Source organism: Solenopsis invicta, chromosome 4, assembly GCF_016802725.1.
Source record: "Solenopsis invicta isolate M01_SB chromosome 4, UNIL_Sinv_3.0, whole genome shotgun sequence".
Classification (NCBI taxonomy): domain Eukaryota; kingdom Metazoa; phylum Arthropoda; class Insecta; order Hymenoptera; family Formicidae; genus Solenopsis; species Solenopsis invicta.
The window spans coordinates 15,402,358-15,420,964 of NC_052667.1; the positions used below are offsets into that span (position 1 = coordinate 15,402,358).

The 18,607-nt window shown below is 40.0% G+C and overlaps 2 protein-coding genes across 2 annotated transcripts; both read right to left on the bottom strand.

The window, feature by feature from the left end:
* Nucleotides 1–545: 545 nt before the first annotated feature.
* On the bottom strand, nt 546–1,502 carry LOC120357598. Its single transcript, XM_039448435.1, has one exon. It carries the CDS (start codon nt 1,500–1,502, stop codon nt 546–548), a length of 957 nt encoding a protein of 318 aa, XP_039304369.1.
* A 7,268-nt stretch (nt 1,503–8,770) lies between these two features.
* LOC120357599 lies at nt 8,771–10,929 on the bottom strand. Its single transcript, XM_039448436.1, has 4 exons — nt 10,338–10,929; nt 9,854–10,286; nt 9,274–9,770; nt 8,771–8,958 (listed from the first exon to the last, which is right to left on the bottom strand). The coding sequence occupies exons 1-4, from the start codon at nt 10,927–10,929 to the stop codon at nt 8,771–8,773; spliced, it is 1,710 nt and encodes a 569-aa protein (XP_039304370.1).
* Nucleotides 10,930–18,607: the final 7,678 nt, after the last annotated feature.

The following is an 18,607-nucleotide window of genomic DNA, read 5'->3' on the forward strand; positions in this document are numbered from 1 at the left end:
AATACATTCTGCATAGCACAATTCTTAATATGTTTTGCACATCGTATAGTGTTCGCTGTATCCAAATTATTTAAAGATTCAATGTCTTCGTAATCAGCATCCACGGTCTCGATGATAACATTATTTCTTACATTGACATCAAGTATATTCTTCAACCATTCTCGTTTTTCATTGCCTTTAACATATATGATAGCTTCATCATCGTTTTTATCATATACAGCTGTTGAAATCAGGTGCTTCGCTTTCGGGTACTGAACTATTCCATCTTCCCGTTGTAATCCATGGTGATAAGCAGTCAACCAAGAAACGCAAGATCTTTCGGATTTTGTCAATGCATTCCATGGCATGGAATTCGTAAAAATGTAATGCGTGAGAACGTTTCCTTGTTTCAATACCGCTACTTCATTTACAATAAATTTTTTTCCAATGGTGAATCCTTGCAGATCCACAAATGTTGGCACAACCATGACAAGTAATTTTTTGAGACTGTACCATATCACAAAATATCTCGGTATTTTATTAAAGATATTTGCTAACGCTGCATTTTACATGATTTTGCGCACAACGTTAGACAATGGACAGTATTCAATTACACTATCATGTAAGATAAGGCAATAGGCGGTAGTGCTCGCTGGCACATTTTCTTTGCAATCAAATTTAATGCGCACGTCGACAGTAGCACTTTTGATGGACTCGTTTTGCCGCGAGCAATCAATCACTGTAAAAGGTCCTCTTTGCAGAAATGTGACCACGTTAAACAGCGTATCGTAGCAATCACGTCCATAATAAGATTTATGAAAACGTTGGTACATGTCAAACAGGATGGAGTATCTAGATTTACGAAAGTCTAGATTCAAGTCAACGTACGGATAAAATTCAGAGTTGAGATAAAGTTTCACATTGATCAAATTACAATCTTCAAAAATAGTAGCATCTTGAGACATGATATTCTTGCGACCGGTCTGTAGTGCAAAGATAACGAATCGAGGCTTTTCTAATTGTGTTGCAGTTTTAACAGCCCACGAATGTTTGGTTGTGCTCTGCAACAAGGAGTACTCATACAGATCCCAGGAACGAAAACTCATACTTAGATATCGCCCGCTTTCCAAAGCTCGTAGTATGGACAATTTATTGACTTCATTTAACGTAACATGTGGCATTTGCCACTGTACTTTGAACAATTCAATTTCCGGTTCCGTCGTTCTATTCGTTCCCACAATAGAATTGTTATCATTGCGCGCTCGTATCAAAATTAATTCATGGCGTGCGTTAACAACCATACGTTTGTAATCCTCGCAAAAGCCCAGCAGTAAATTTAGCGGCACGCAAAAATTGAAATAATTTTCCCACAGAGTGGACGACATGTCCCATCCGGCATTCTGCATTATCATTCCTTTGTCAAACGTAAGAAATACATAGTTCTTTAGAGTACTAGTGATTCCAACGTTTCTGTTGCGATCAATTTCCACACCGTTGATTTCATATCGAATTTCATCAAACATGAACGCTACACAATTATTTCCAAGTTTTATTTCTGATGCATCATCGTCATCATCATCATTTTTTTTTTTCTTCACTAATCTTCCTTCGACATAGAGAAAACTTTCGCACGGCAATGTGTATAAATCCTGTTGTTGTATAGGTATCCTTATTTCATCACTATGTCCAAACGTAGTGTTAGCGTATGGATTATACGAGTGAGTTTCAATCTTGACAATGCTATCGTCAAAGATCGGGTGACCTCCAATGTTTAGAATATCAGACATCTCAGAAATTTTGTACGGTGAATCCCAGTGATCTCAAATATGCAACGTTTGATGGAGTAAGTTTCTTTTTACCAAGCAATTGGATATTCTTGATTGCTGTCTTTTTGATTGTTGTGATCTTCTTGTTGCAAATTGTGTCTCGCTCTTGCTCATTCAGCACGAGCATCTCACGTTATCGTCTTCGTACGTGCAATCTAACAGTAATCTCCTCTCCGCGGAAATCAATTAATCGACCGTTTTGATCCACAATGCGAATAGTCAAGTCAGTAATGCTCCGTACGACGATCGGAAGGTAAATGATTTGTGCAGGCGTTTCCGAGATTTTATACCCGGGAGGAACACTCGGTGAAAATTCATGTATCGTATGCACGCACTTGTCGTTGCTATACGCACCAGCGGTCAGGTTACATTCTATGCGAATAATGTTTACATTGATTATATTTATAGGTAAGTCTGATTCGTGCCATTGTCGAGGTTCAAGCATACGATTTGAGGAAAATCCCAACAGCGATCCAATGTTGTCGGATTTGCTAAAATTTATTCGATAAGAGCACTTGATCTTGCTCTTCATAGTATTATTGTTGGCGCGAATCATAATCTCGTTATCCTCGTCTTCATCGATCTCTTTATGAAGCAACTTCTTCCTAGTAACATCGTTTGAGACATGAGATATAGCATGTCTCAGATACTTGTCAATGTCACGCAGTTCGTACGATCCTTTGGGAATGATAATTTCCTTGTCGTCTTTGTCATAGTAAAATTTGTTATTTGAGGAATTTATATTAGGTATCGTATTGTAGGTTTCAAAGTCTGTCAGACCGAGCTCGTAATCACCATCGCTTAAATCTACAGCTGGAAAGTAACTTACCGTAAGGACGTTACTTTTGCCGGTTAACGTAAACGTCAGTGACATGTTGTATACTGAGTTAAATAGCGAATTGTTGATCTTTAAATTGATTGTCAACCGATTGTAGAAAACGTAAGCATAGTTGACCACAGTTGCTTTGATTGTAACGTTGATAACGCACGTGATTGTACTCGATACGTGTCACATCACTGTTAAAGTATCGCACCAATTCTTGTGGTGGTCGAACAGTTTACCAAAACTGTCGAAATATATAGCACGATTCCCCCTCTTTGCGTATGCCACCCAATGAGTACCCGGTCCTTCGACACTGTCCAAATTCATGATACCGCTCTCGTTTCGGCGTGCTCCCCCCGTTGGTAATGAAGTACGCATAAAAATTCCTCGGAAATATGGAATGCGCATACGTTTTGCTAGTTGAAGTAATTCAAGGTTTGTAGTAACACCTTTTGGCATTTTTAATGTTTCATCGACATTTTTTTTTTTTTCTTCTTGATACTCCTCCGCCGCGCTTATACGGAGCGAGATAAACTCCATGACTTTCCATGACACGATTATGACGTTTTAATTCCTCCAGTTGACGCTGTGCCGCTTTGTTATCATTTACGGCCTTTGCTACTCCAGCCGCTCCTCCGACCAATGACCCGAGAACTCCCAACAATGGCAGGACGGGTAGGATACCACCACGTTTTGCTACCGGAAGTATCCGCTTGCGCGTTGTCTTCTTCTTTTTCTTCTTTGATTTCAGACCCATACCGATTTTCATCTTGGTTTTCATAGCCGCCCAAATTGCTGTCGCAGCAGCTTTCTCTCCGAGACTTGAATCTCTCGCTGTAATGCGTTTCCGTGCTTTCGAGGCGAGTATATTATCAGCCACGTGTCTTTTCGCGAGATCGTTGCTGTGCGAATAGGCTATATCATGCTCACGACACGCCGCATCCAATGGATTGATGCCTCGGTCACCTCGAGCCAATCGCTCTTCTAAACGTGTTCCTGGACCGCAATACTAATAACCGGGGATATGTAATTCGAAAGGAAGTGCATTAATCGCGCGATTTAACAAACTGCAGCCTTTCGCAGGCATTCACAGCAATTCTTTCTCAACGGTGCCGGACCGTCTATATGCGTATGCTGAGACGGTAAATTATAATGTTTGAAACACCGACGGTACTGTTGAACCTCCGAATCTGTTTTTATATGTTTGGGCAATTTGTCCCATAAATGATCGATGTAATTGTGAAACTTTTGTAGCAAAACAACTTTTGGTATATATTTTAACTGTTCGCTAGTCAAACTGTGTACATCACAGATATCTGACACGATAAGAAACATTTTGCATACTGAGCGATTTCACTCTACGCGCCTCTATAAATAGAAGCTACCCGCAATAGAAATTTTTCAGTTTATTGTTATCGTAGAGGGAAAGAAAATATGCGGTTTGTGCGGCAACCGCAGGCAATTAGAGTAATTAATTTTGATGATAAGGTAACACACGAAATAAAAACACGCAGACATGGAAATATGCTACCGATTTCTATACGTGGCATCATTTGCGGTCCGTCAAATTGTGGCAAGACAAACGTGTTGATAAGCATGCTGGAAAGCCCGCACGGTGTACGTTTCGAGAACGTGTATGTGTACTCGAAATCGCTTCAGCAGCCGAAATATCGATATCTGGAAAACTTATTAACACGATTGAAGAAGTTGGGTATTTTGCATTCTCCAACAACAGCAACGTCATTCCTCCGAGCGAAGCGCTTCCGAATTCCATCTTTATCTTTGATGATGTAGCATGCGACAAGCAAGATACGATAAGAGAGTACTTTGCAATGGGTCGGCATGCTAACGTTGACTGCTTCTATCTCTGTCAGACGTATGCCAAGATACCGAAGCATCTTATACGTGACAACGCGAATTTGTTAATTATGTTCAAACAGGATGGCACCAATCTGAAGCATGTATACAACGATCATGTAAACACTGACATGTCTTACAAGGATTTCTGTGATTTATGCCAGATTTGTTGGCAACAAAAATATGCATTTCTAGTAATAGACAAGGACAGCGCGCTTGTCAATGGAAGATATAGAAAAGGATTTAACGACTTTGCAATACCGTAGAATGATTAGTTGTTGTCGATACGTTGAATGTTCAACATGGATAGTAACATAGATCGCGAGAAGATAGCTAAACAGATTGTAAAAACAAGTAACACAATTCGCAAAAAATATCACGCATTAAAAACGGGTAAAATGGAAGAAGATATTGCATTGGAAAGACATTTTAAGCCAATCATTGAACCTCTAAAACAGATTGTTGAAAATACCGTTGGAGTTGAAAATACCATTGAAAATGGGTCTAAACAGGCTGAGAGTGAAGCATTCTTTTCGGGAAATGAAGAATACGTGGAACCAAAACGAAAACGGTCGAACATTTCGTTTAATAATTCAATAATGACTTCTACTCCAATTAAATTGCAAACTGTACCAATTAATTTTAATAAAGCATCACAAATGTTACAAGATAGCGATTTATTGCAGAATCATGCACCCTCCGTTGAAGAGGTTTTTGAAATCACCGATGAGCCGCTTGTGATGTCCGTTCGACAACAGTTAGAAACGTCTGAGGGGCAACAAAAATTACAAATACGTTATGGTCCATTGGGACAAAAATATATGGGAGCTGTTTTGAGCGGTAAAAAAACGGTCAACGTAGATAATGTTTACGGAGTTTACTTCAACAATACCGGAACGATGCTTGGTAACAAACGTATCGACTTGCACAAGAACGATGATATATCCATAAACGGTAAAAGATACAAGGGTACTCAAGGTCTGTACGAGTTAATTTTCATGAAAATACCCAACGCTGATATCTACACGAATGACGATGTAGAGAAGTATAAGGATATCATATTAACTACAAACGCACATAGGCGAGACCATGGTGAATATAATCCAATACTAGGTAACAAAGGACACAAGTATAAAAATATAATCTCCCCCATGTTAGCACTGGATAAAGTTGGACGAGGTATACCGAACAACGTTACGTTAAACGACAACAAGATTGATTACGTTCATTGGAACGAACTCGTCGATCGTCTTCGATTGCTCGAGGCCTCACGCCAAGCCACAACGCTCACGATAACGAGATCCTGTCAATTATCGAGGAACTTCGCGAAGCTAGTTTAATTATAAATTGAGTCGTGCTATTCATATTATTTTAGTCAACGTTGAAATGTCAATCAATAAGTTTGGGATATCGCTCGGAAGTAGCGGAACGGAATCGTATTACAAATGGAACGGATTAATAAGAAGTTACGTCCGCGATAATGCTCTTTGCAAGGTCAACGCCAATTTTGATACAAAGTCATGCAAGATTCGTCACGTAGCGTTACCTGTAGATGATAGCGATGCTGCCAATAAACGATATGTACAACAGGGCATACAAATTTTGAAAGATCACCAGGACGAAATCGAGAGGAAGCTTGTTACTCTCCAAAATAAGGTGGAGATTATGCTTAACAAAATTCAAAGACAACTCGATACAGTGACTCATAGCGCAGAGTAGAAAAAACGATACATTAAATCTCTCCATCATTTGTGAATCAAACATGAACAATTCCGAAAAGCAGCTGTTAGTGGAGGAACTTCATGCTCCAGCGAGAAGAAATTTTCCGAGAAGGCATGTCATTGTTCGCGGATACGATGACCTGTGGCAAGCGGATGTGGTTGAGATGCGACCTTACATGAGATTTAACCGAGGTTACCATTACATACTCACCGTTATCGATGTATTGAGCAAGTATGCATGGGCTGTGCCTCTCAAGGCCAAGAGTGGCAATGAAGTGGCTAATGCGATTGCAAAGATAATACGAGACGATGAAAGATGTCCAAAAAATTTGCAGACTGACAGAGGAAAAGAATTTTACAACGCCACGGTACAGAAACTATTGAAAAAACATGATATCAATCATTATTCAACATATTCCGTAATGAAGGCATCAGTCGTTGAACGGTTCAACCGTTCATTAAAGAACGACATGTGGAAGCAGTTTACGCTTAATGGAAATTATAAATGGATCGATTTGTTACCACGTCTCGTATTAGAATACAACTCGCGAAGGCATCGTACTATTGGTATGCGACCTATCAATGTTACCCCTGCGATTGCCGAAAAACTCTTATCCACTGTGTATAGTCGCATAAAAATTGCTGCACCCGCGCGGTTCAAAGTGGGTGAATCGGTACGCGTGAGCAAATTTAAGACCATTTTTGATAAAGGTTATACACCGAATTGGACTACGGAGATATTTAAAATTGCCAAAGTGCAGAGAACTAATCCCGTGACGTATTTATTGAAGGATTCCTGTGGAAAACATATCAGCGGTGGATTTTACGAATATGAGCTTCAGCGAGTCAGTAATTCTAACTTGTATCTCGTTGAAAAAATTTTACGCAAAAGAGGGGATGAGGTTTATGTGAAATGGCTGGGATTTGATAATTCACACAATTCGTGGATACACAAGGATAATGTATTGTAAAAAATGTATTACTTATTTACAAGATATTTGTAATTTTTATTACAATTACACAAATATACATATATTATACAAATTAAGTGTTTTATTTACATTGGTATTTTATAACGTCCCCAAGGCAACGTGTCAATAGAATCTGACATAATATATCGCTTATCGTCATACGGACTAAGAGCAATTTTCGTTTCGGATATAGTATACACCTCATGCAATTTCGATCTAATACTTGACTGCTGTCGTGTCATTTCAATCTCATCATGTAAACATCGCGTGTAATCATCGAAAGTTATCGATTTTGCCACAACGTTGCTCTTGATTCCTTTGACTTTCTTCGTGTCGTTTTTACCATCAACGCGCAAGGCATACATCTTTGCTCTAAGCCCTATGAATTCGGTCATGATCGCACCATTGTTTTCATCCTTCATTAAACCTGGCACTTTTTTATTAGCAAGCGGAATACCGTATGCATTATCAACCGCGTAATCACTCGTGTCAAATTTATTAATATCGCGCTTTATAATTTCGTATACGTCATCACATTCAATGTTATATATTAAGCTATCCGTATCAGTATACATAATTTTACATTTCTCGCGAAACATCGGCGTTTGTATTCATGATGAAATTCATACAAACATGTCTTAGATATGTCAAGGATGCACATACCCACATAGATTGGTTTGTCAAATTTCACCTCAAGCTTACGCATTTCGATTGCAACCAAATTCTCTGAAAAGACACTACGACTGTGAAAATTTGACATAGCGATCATTGCCTCCGCACCGTATCTGCCTTTCCATTTTGTCACAAGTCGCACATCGACGTGATTGCGCACGTTCTCCATGGTTTTGCCAAATACCGCGTTGTTCATTAATTTGTATAAATTTTTTTCGAAATTGTTTTTGGCGCATGTTCTGAAATCTGTATTTAACTGAATATAATCGCGAAGCCATAGTAATTGTGCAAACTGTAATATGCGATGTATTTTTGTCACTCGAAGGCCGTGACGAGTACACTGCTGCAGGTTACGATAATGTATGACGTAACGTTTCTTATCGTATAAGGTTGCGAGGAGCTTGTCTTGCCGCTTGCCGGGCGGTTTATCACGCATTGGACACAACGGTAGGTCAATGTGCGCATCATGTAAATGTTGTGGATATTCTAAGTCTATTTCAAGAATGTAACCTGTTGGAGAATCTAGCGCGATGTCCATAAAATTAAAATTTGTTACGTCATCTACCCATCGAAAATCTTTGTATGGTAATGGCTGACACATTGCCCAACCATACAAGTTATTTACATCAAAGTACATCAGGTACGATGATGATTTCGATGGATCGTATGACTTCATGTACTTGTTGTTGGCCTGTGCGTACCTGTTTGAACATTGACTCAGACCACCACGTGTGCCACGTTCGATGAACATGATCATGTCAATGTCTGTTAGCAGTTCGAAATTTACATGTGTATATTTCAACATTGCATCCCACGTAAAACCGGGTAAAGTATAATAATATGCGGGATCGAGTCCATAACTCGCGATGCAACTATCGCGAAAATTCTCAAAGATATCAGCCAACAACAGTACGTCAGTTTTCAAGTTCGGATGGAGAACCGCTGCCACTCGTTGGCAGCATGCGCGTAATCGCTCTCGGATACTGTGTCACCCGTCAATGAACTGTAAAATAATTCGCGCGGTGGTAAACATGACTCTTCCAATTTTTCTACACAGTCAACATACTCGTATGGGAAGACACCTTTTCGTGTTAACAGATCGAAATTTTCTGTTGATAAATTACTATATTCCCGTTGCATTATGCATAGCTTATCTTTACTAAGAAAAGATGCCAATTTATCGAGACTAGATGCGAGAAATTTGAAAGAATCGATAAATCTTAATTTTATGCAATTTTTCTGATCATTTTTTGTAAACGAAATATATTTTTCTTTTGTTATCGAAAGTAAATCTATTCGTCCTTCATATGCTGTAGCTATTTCCTTGATGATAAAATGCACGTCGTAGCCTGATAAATTATGGAAAACTATAGGAATATAATGCGAATCTTTGTAATTTAAATTGCAATTTGAATGCGCTGCACCTCTGAATCGACCGGTTAAATGACAATGATCGCATACCCGTTCTATTTCATTCGTAAATGGTTTTTCACAAATGTGGCAGTGTGTAGCGTTGTTAAATTTTTTCCAATCGTCTTGTGTTAAATCCATGGGAACATTAACCGACAGAATATTATTTACAATTTGTGCTAAATCTTTAAGTTGCTCGACGAACCACGCGATACAATTCTTATCGCGATGAAACCGATACATTGATAGCGAATTGTCATACGCACAGTGTACATAATATGCTATGCTAAATACTCGATGATGCTGGTAATTTTTCTCATCCTCAGTCTTCTCCAGGATGCATTCCAAATCGGCGTATACGATAATCGGCATTCGTTCCTTTCGACAGTAATTTTTAAAGCTCAGCCATTTGTCATCTTTGCTTGGTAATATGATAGCGCAATCGTTTATCTTTCCACAGTCCATTGTGTGAATTTCCAACTTGTCGTTCGAACTAAAATAATGTAGACATCTGAAATATAATTTATTTTTGAGAAATTAGAAAAAATATATTTATATATACATATTTTTGTATTTTCCGAAATATATACATACCGATCACAAAAGAATTTCTTATTCTTTTTCTTACTGAGTTGTGAACTCATGAGACGGGACATATTCTTTATCAACGCAAAATGTCCCACATTGTCATCCTGCACGTATAGCAGATTTATATGTTTGTCCATTTTTCGTTCGGTGAGTCGTATAGGAAAAATAGATAATTTCTTCTCCTCGATGCAGTATAGATTAATGGAGATTTTGTTGAGAATTTCAAACTTTTTAATTTGTGGCAGTGTCATTGGAAACTCAATGCCTTTCAGATTTAATACCGTAGAATAATATGGATATGAAAATTCTCGATCTATATTCCTTTCAGCAGGATGCAGACTGGCCACCACTGACCATGCAAAACATGCATTGTCATTTGATTTTACATTAACTACCGCTTTCTTCATCATAATTTTACTTGGTAACTGGATGTTGCATCCTGCATACAAAGGGTTATATTTGTTTATATTTATTGTTAAATTTAGTATACGCGATAACGCCCATTCGCTATCGCGTTCTTGGAATTCCTCCAACGATGCTAGGATTATCTCGATGACGTGTAACTGGTACCATTCATGCAAATCGGAGCATTGAAAGAGTTCATAATTTCTTGTTGTGATACACTTATTAGCGCGTTTGTCACCTGCGACAAATTCACCATTAAAAATGGCGTTTATTTTTACGTTGCCATGTCTCTGCATGACACTTTGCACGTGCTCAAGCACAATTTCTCGCGCATCCTCTAGAAATTGATACGGTTCAATGTGTTCGAAATTAATTACAGCACCAGTCAGTATACGACTTTCAAAAACTGTATCTATCTCACGCCATCGGAGTCCAGCACTATATCCAGCGCCCATTTGCACAAACCGTCCACGCATCATTTGTTTCAAACCTTCTAGTCGCGTGATACAAGCGATCACAGATTGTCTTCCGCCGATTGACAATCGCGGATATTTACTGCGGCTACGTCCATCTAGCGATTCGATGAACTCGATACAACGTTGCTCCCACGCCATATACTCTTTATGTGTATTCAATCGAGTGGATTGCTCCACCAAATCGCGCTCCGTTTGCTCCATTTTTACAATGTGCTTGACTGCATAGACTGATGGGATGCATCGCGATCTTGTCATTTTATAATGACACCATCACTTTAAATGTTATTCACAGTGTATCATATGATACATGTCTAAAGTCTTCTTAGCTATCATAAATCGGCGCTTGTAAGATTCACATGTATATTTGATATCACTGACTTTGTAAAATTATTAAATGATTTCATCGTGATATCAAATTACTTTTAAACGAGTCACAGCAGGCGTTCGCTAAAAATACAAAACTGTCACATTTGCTCCATGACTTCATCGTAATGTCAAATTATATTCAAACGTGTGTCTAAATTAATTTTATAGATCTGTGATATCAGCGCCTATCATATCATCACAGCTGCTGTACTCTGACGTATGCTTTTATGCTGAAAATGCAAATCTGCAATACTATATGATTTCATTGTAATATCAAATTACATTCAAACGTGTCTAAAACTGAGTTTTACTATCCTGCGATCTCATCACATCTGTCAACGCTTGCAAGATTTACGTTTGAATATGTGTATGATCTCATAATAAAATATGTAATTTCCACATTTGATGTCGATATGGTGGTGGGGATTATAAAATAAAAAGAACTTTAAAAACGTTATTCTCATCAGTTGCTCATTGTTAGCGGACAACTCTTGAAAAATACGAGAGAAATGGCGAACTACTACGTTCCAATCCAAACCGAAGCATGCGAGAAATTGTAAGTATCTATACATTTTTATACATTCCTTAAATTATATTTTTCGTATTTTTGCTTCTACATATCCATATTTCTTATTTACAGAACATTGCCACACATATCAATGAACTACTATATTCCGATCCAGACCGAAGCATGTGAGAAATCGTAAGTATCTATAATTATTTTATATACATTTTTTCATATTTTCATATTTCATTGTTTCTTATAAAATCTCTATTTTATTTATTACTTATAGAACATCATCATCATCATCATCATCATCTTCATTACCATCATCATTATTATCAATATTTTTTGTTTTATCTCATTAATCTGTAATCTTATTTACAGAACGCCACCACGATACACATCACACATTTTGGGGAGAAGGTTTGCACTAACTCCTACATCTTATAAATGGTTGGATATCGGAATCAACGCAGGATCTATATCCTATGAGGAATTGGTGCTGGGTGACAACCGCGGAAATCAAATTGTTCTGCCTTATAAAACGTGGAGATCGTTGATTGAGAAACGTATGGACATCGAGGGACTTATGCAGTCAAAAACGGCTCCATTATTGATTCACGAACTGATTGTGCAGCAGATTAAACTGCGTGAAGAACATATTATAAAATTAACATTACACAATACTTATATTTGCATGAAGCCTGCAACTGTATCATTTATGTTTGAACTTGAGCATTGTATTGAACATATATATTTCGCACTGTGTCAGAATATGAATAATGTTACTGACAAATATAAATATTTTGTAACTTACTTGCGTCAGAATTGCATCACTAATAAAAACGATGCAGTAAATATTTTGCGAAAAATTTATGATAAAAGTTCACATATTGAATGTGAATTAATAGCTTATGCTTCAGATAATATTGCATACGATTCGCTAAATGACAAATAAAATATTATAATATGTACAAATGTGAATATTGCATACGATGTGTTAAATGATAAATAAAATGTTATAATCATGTTATGTGCAAATTTGAAATAATAATAAAAAATGTGTAAATTGAAATTGAACTTTTGATTATTTTTCCTATCCTTAGCGAATGAGGCTGATAGCTATTCAGTGTGGTACAATGTGGTTGTCACAGCTGTGACAATGACTTGATTAAAAATAAATAAGAAGCAAAATTTATCCAATAAAGACAAATAAAATTATTTGTGTATGTTAAAAATAGATATTTTTATATATTCCTTTTAAAATAAATAAAATAAAAAATAAATATATTACATTCAAACAAATTATTATTATTTTCCCCCTATTCTCTTCCATTCCTGAGAACACCTTAGAAATAAGAACGCGTGCGATTGAGAACATTGGCGTGCGAAGTATAAAATAAGCCGTGGGAGAGCATGAGCAAGCGAGCGAGGATAAAACGTGCGTATGGGGGGAAGAAGGATGATGCATCGCCACACCGCATCGCAGCGTCTGATGAGCGCAATATATGGGAGGGAGTGAAAAAGAAAACGCATGTGCGCTTCCATCACCTATGCTATGATTAGCATCGCGAGGTGGCATCACCCCTCCTCCAAGACGACGATTGAGAGCGTTGGCGTGCGAGCAAGAAGGCATACAGGGAAGGAGTGAGAGCGCAGTGCTTAAGTGATATCATCTATGGTAACGCCGCGAGGTGGTATCACCCCCTCCCTTCAAGGCGTGGTTAGCACAACAAAATACATGCCGTGAAATGTTCCTCCCGTTACCTCCGCGAGACATCATCGCGGTCAGTACGGCAAAGACGCGTGCCGTGAAATTCCCCCTGCCCCCGCACAAATCGTGGTGACAACGCTTTCCCCCTCCAAAACGCAGTTAGCACGGCAAAAAGAACATTGGCGTGCGAGCGAGTAGGTATGTGGCATCACCCCCTCCCTTCAAGGCGTGGTTAGCACGACAAATACATGCCGTGAAATGTTCCTCCCGCTCCCCCCACGTGACATCATCATGGTCAGTACGGCAAAGACGCGTCGTGAAATTTCCCCCCTGCCCCCGCACCCCCCCTCAGATCCCTATGTTAGAAACCGCCTTACTATACTACTATTATTATTACACTTATCAATCGCAGATGAATTTTCTGTGTTCTTTTTTGCTTAGCTGTGAACTGACCAGTCGTGACTTGTTCTACACAAAGTGACCGAGGCTGACATCGTGTTTATCTTCCATGTAAAAAAGGTTAATGTGTTTCTCCTTCTTATCATCAGTCAGTCGTATTGGTACAAAGTAAAGTCTTTCTTCTTTTTTGTCAAATTTGGTACTGTATACGTTGACCGACACATCGTTTAAACATTCAAATTTTCCAATGTCTTTTATTTTCATTGAAAATTATATGTCATTAAACTTTAAAACAGTCAAATAATGCGAGTACGATGACTCCCGGTCGGTATGATTTTCGGCGGTGTTCAAGGCGGCTACTACCGACCAGTGGTCGGCGACCACGCGAAGCACGCATTGTCTTTTGAATGCACATTAATTACCACACGTTTGTCTTTTATTTCCTGTGGCAATTTGATGCAACATTCCGCGTGCATGGAATTAAACTTATTTATATTAACCGTTACGTTCTGTATTCTTGATAGTGCCCAGCCACTATCACGTTCCTAAAACTTATCAAGCATCGTTAATATTGCTTCGATAATGCACTGTTCATACCATTTACGTAAATTTGACGCTCTGTACAGTTTATGATTCTTTGTCGCAATACTTTTATTGTTGCGGTCATGAATGTGCACAAATTCTCCGTTGAATACAGTGTTCACTTACGTGTTTTGCGATAGCGTCTCGCACTTGCTCGATCACCATATCACTAACATTCTCCAAGAAATGCCGCGGATCAATATGATCTATGTTAATGATAGCTCCGGTCCTAATACGGCTCTCAAACGCAGCATTGATCTTGCGCCACACGAGCGATTTTTTGCCACCACTAGTGCTTGCGTACTCGCCACCAACGTGCACAAAACGTCTTTCTAATTGTGCTTTTGATTCTTGCTACCACGGATTGTCTAAAGCCAACGGTAAGTCGAAGACGTTTTGCAACACAATATCTTTCGAGCTGCGCGAGACACTCGTCGAATCGTTGCAACCAAGCGAAACATTCCGCTAAATTTGTGACCTGCGAGCATTGCTTGAGCAGTTTGCGTTCCAATGTTTTCCATTTTTTTAATTTTTTTCAAAAATGTCTATCACAATATTCTTATTTTAACATGTAAAGGAAGTATAGTATCATAACAAAGTTCCAGTGGTAAAGTTTTATTATGTTCGTCAGAAAGCTTGCCACGAATCATGTGATTGAGTGTAAAAAGACGTGTGATCGTCTCGTTATCACAATTACCGTTATAATTTGATATATCATTAAATGTACAATAATGGTATCTGCCATGTAGAGAACAACAAAACGATCTTTTTTTATGTTGACGTGTTAAGGTAGCACAGTGTTTGCTTGTATCAGAGGCAAGCGCGTTATCAAATCCATGTTATCGACCACAAAGGAGATTTCGTTTTTAAAAAATAATTTTTTCAATGTAAGCACACCTAGCATATGCTGGAATATACCCAAACATGGGCTGGCGGCATTTGGAGCAGATACGTCTATCAAGTCGTTCAAGGAAATCTGTTTTGTGGATTTGAACGGCGTCCATTGAGTCCAATTTGATGTCAGAAAGTTCAATCATGCATGATGCGCAAACGGCAAGGGCGCCACCCGTTGAGTAGTAAAATTGTATTATGCAATGTTTCGAGCGATTCAAAGCGCGTAGTTCAGCAATTGATACAACACGAATTTCAGGGTGCTCACTTAGATCACTGTCACATCCGCTATCCCCAGGCAACTTTTCGTTAGACGATACTTCTTCAAAAACTTTATCCGCGATACAATTAGCCATTTTTCTTATTATGTGGACACACAGATTGGGCAAATGTTGCATGGAATGTACATAAATATTGGTCTTCGGCAATAGTCGCAATTATTGCCGTGAAGAACACTGAATGTATCAGTTTCGTGGTGTCAAACGATGCGCATTACTCCCAAGTCCACGGGCTCACCGTCAAACATGCATGAGACACATATTATTTGAAAGCGATCTTCAAACGTATAATAAAATTGCATCATGCAACACCTTGTATTTATATTTAATGCATTGTATTGTGCATTTGATAAGACTCTTTCCACGAAATTCTTAGGGTACTTACTTTGAACAGAAGACACATCCACTATCATCAGATAATACGGCCTTTTTGTTTTCGTCTTTGTCTACTAAATTCTAAATATTTCTATCTAAATCTTCGAACTCAATCTCCATACTATCGTCCGAGTCTATGTCTTTGATACGGTCGGCCATTTCTTTTTACGGCTGCATTTTGCAATCGATTCGGTATGCTTCCGAGACACCTACTGAGGTTCGAGTGCTAATTATCTTATATATATTTCATTTGCAACTCCTTTGTTTCTTTATCTAACTGGGCGGATGCAACGTCATTATCATCTATACATATTGGAGGATCATGTGCATTAAAACGAGTCATGTTTGCACCAATGTTTGCGACTTTTATCTAATTGGTACATTTGTGTCATCCAGTGGTAGCCAAAATACCCGCGCCTGTCTTGAATTACCCCTCACGAAAATCAACTTTAGATATCGGAGTATCATGTGCCTTGAAAACGGGGAAGGGGGATCATGTTAACACTGATGTTTGCGACTTCTTTGTCTAACCGGTACATTTGCGTTATCCAGCTGCAGCCAAGGGATCAGCGCCTGTCTTGAATCATTATCTCGCGACCCCACGTGTCAAGGGTCAGCATTAAATAAAAGATGCTTGTCTTACCTCTTTTAAATTGTTTCACAAAACTTAGGTGTCATGTATCAAGGCAGATAACGAATTGGTCAGTTAAAATTATATAAGTGCATATCCTTTGTTCATCCGCGTATTTCGCACTTATCGATAGCAGCAGTCAGCACATAGTATGCATGTATGTATATGTGTACGTACGCGTATACATGTATAAGTATACATATATATAAGTACATACGTATATAACTATATACATATGAATGTACGTATGCAGATACATTGTACGTATGCAGATACATGTAACGCTGGTTCTTTCTCGGTGTCGGTTACGGGATTTTAGGTTCAGGATCGGATGCTCGGATGTGCTCGCCGGATGTCCGGGTTCGTGTCGAAATGATAACGCCGTATTTTGGTAGTAAAAATGAAAGAGGTCAAAATATATTTAGCTATGCTTTAGTACAAAATGAAATTATACAGTTCCGATATCGTTATCGGATAATACTGAGCTCCTTGTACAACATTACGGCCCTCAATTGCGCGGTCGTCGGCCCGCGTGAAATCAAGAGAACAATCACGTGGTAGTCGAATAGTGTCGCGGCACTTAACGGCGCGGTCGTCGGCCCGCGTGAATTTAAGAGAACATGTCGCAACGTATTTGCGCGGTACTTAATATCTAAACGGAAAGGACTTTAACAATTCGGAAACGGACGGACGGTGACTAGGCGCTTTGCGCTCGTAAGTAGCAAGCGGGGTTGCTCGGTTCGACAACATATATCTATATACATAGTTCGCGGCGGAACGTGCGATATCGGAACGGATTCGCGGTTATCGCAATGTAACGACTCGGATGAGTCGTGTGATCTACGGACGGCTTCGGTTTACGCTCTATGCGTACGGTATCCGTTTGTTAGAGTGGCCGCGCGGCGGTCCACTCTAATGCCGTGCTCGGGGCCCGATTGGCCCGTGCGGTTGACCGGTTACGGTCTCGGTACTCGACGCCCTCGCGCTGTGCGCGGGCTGTCGACGGGGTCGGCCGGTTCGGCCTCATCTCGCGGGGTTAGCCCGGGAGGTACGGTGGCGGACACTGGAACGGTGTCGGCGCGGACGGTCCCCGAGAATTCCCGGGGACACTCGGAACGGTCTGGTCGGGGTGGCCGGACGACGAGAATGCCCGTCGTCCAGCCGAACGGAAACGGAATTGCCGTGCGGGTAGAATACCCGCCGCACGGCGCAACGGATTCGGATCGGATTTAGCCGGACGTACGGGAATGCCCGTCGTCCGGCCGGACGGTCCGGATTGGCCGCGTGACAAGAATGCCCGTCACACGGCTGATCGGATTGGATGGCCTGCGCGACGAGAATGCCCGTCGCGCGGCTGAGCGGATCGGATTGGCCGAGCATACCCGGCCTCGGGGACGACGGTTTTACCCGTCGCGGGAAGGTTGGAACGAGAATGCCCGTTCCCGAGGAGGTGCTCGAGAATCCCCGAGCTAGGAGGCGCCGAGTATGCCCAGCGCTGGAGAGGATCCGATGAGATCGGATGTTCGTACGGATCTGATCTCGGCTGCTCGCTGCCGGCTTATATAGCAGTCCGCGCGGTCGTATGTACTAGTCAGCGCGCGTGGTGGGGCCGGCCGGAGTAGGGACGCTTGCCGAGCGTGGCGCGCGGCACGCATGGTAGCGCGTGATCGCGGCATGCTTAGCTGAACGCGCGCGCGTGTTTGATCTTACGCGTTGCGTTCGGCGGCGGAAAGGCGTAACGTTACACATTGATTTTTTTTTAACATACTTAATTTAACGTTATTAATCGCGGTTCAATCGTATAATATTAATAAAAAAAAAAATAGAATAAGCGAATATTAATTCTAATAGCAAGCGTAGTCACGGCGTATGCTTAGTCCTATCCTTTGACCGTAATAGTATACTTATAGATAAGCTCCAAAATGTAAATACACGATACGATGGAAAACGCTCTCGCTCGGGCCTTTGTTACTCAGTCTTGATCGTGCCCTCGCTTCATTAACATCGAGAGTGATCAATGAGTTTGAAAAAAAAAGAATTCAGAACTCTATAATGGGCTCGAGCTGATGCAGAATTACCTGCACAGAGTTCTCTGTCTCCTCCCCGCTCATACATTAGAGACAGGGGCGACGATTTGT

What these genes read in the sequence shown, in the direction of transcription:
- LOC120357599 (XM_039448436.1), bottom strand. Translation starts at nt 10,929, where the DNA reads ATGGAGCAAACGGAGCGCGATTTGGTGGAGCAATCCACTCGATTGAAT. An exon ending in TAGCGAATGGGCGTTATCGC is followed by an intron (nt 10,287 to 10,337) that starts GTATACTAAATT and finishes CTTTGTATGCAG; the next exon opens with GATGCAACATCCAGTTACCA. An exon ending in TTTAACCGGTCGATTCAGAG is followed by an intron (nt 8,959 to 9,273) that starts GTGCAGCGCATT and finishes ATTTATCAACAG; the next exon opens with AAAATTTCGATCTGTTAACA.
- LOC120357598 (XM_039448435.1), bottom strand. Translation starts at nt 1,502, where the DNA reads ATGTTTGATGAAATTCGATATGAAATCAACGGTGTGGAAATTGATCGC.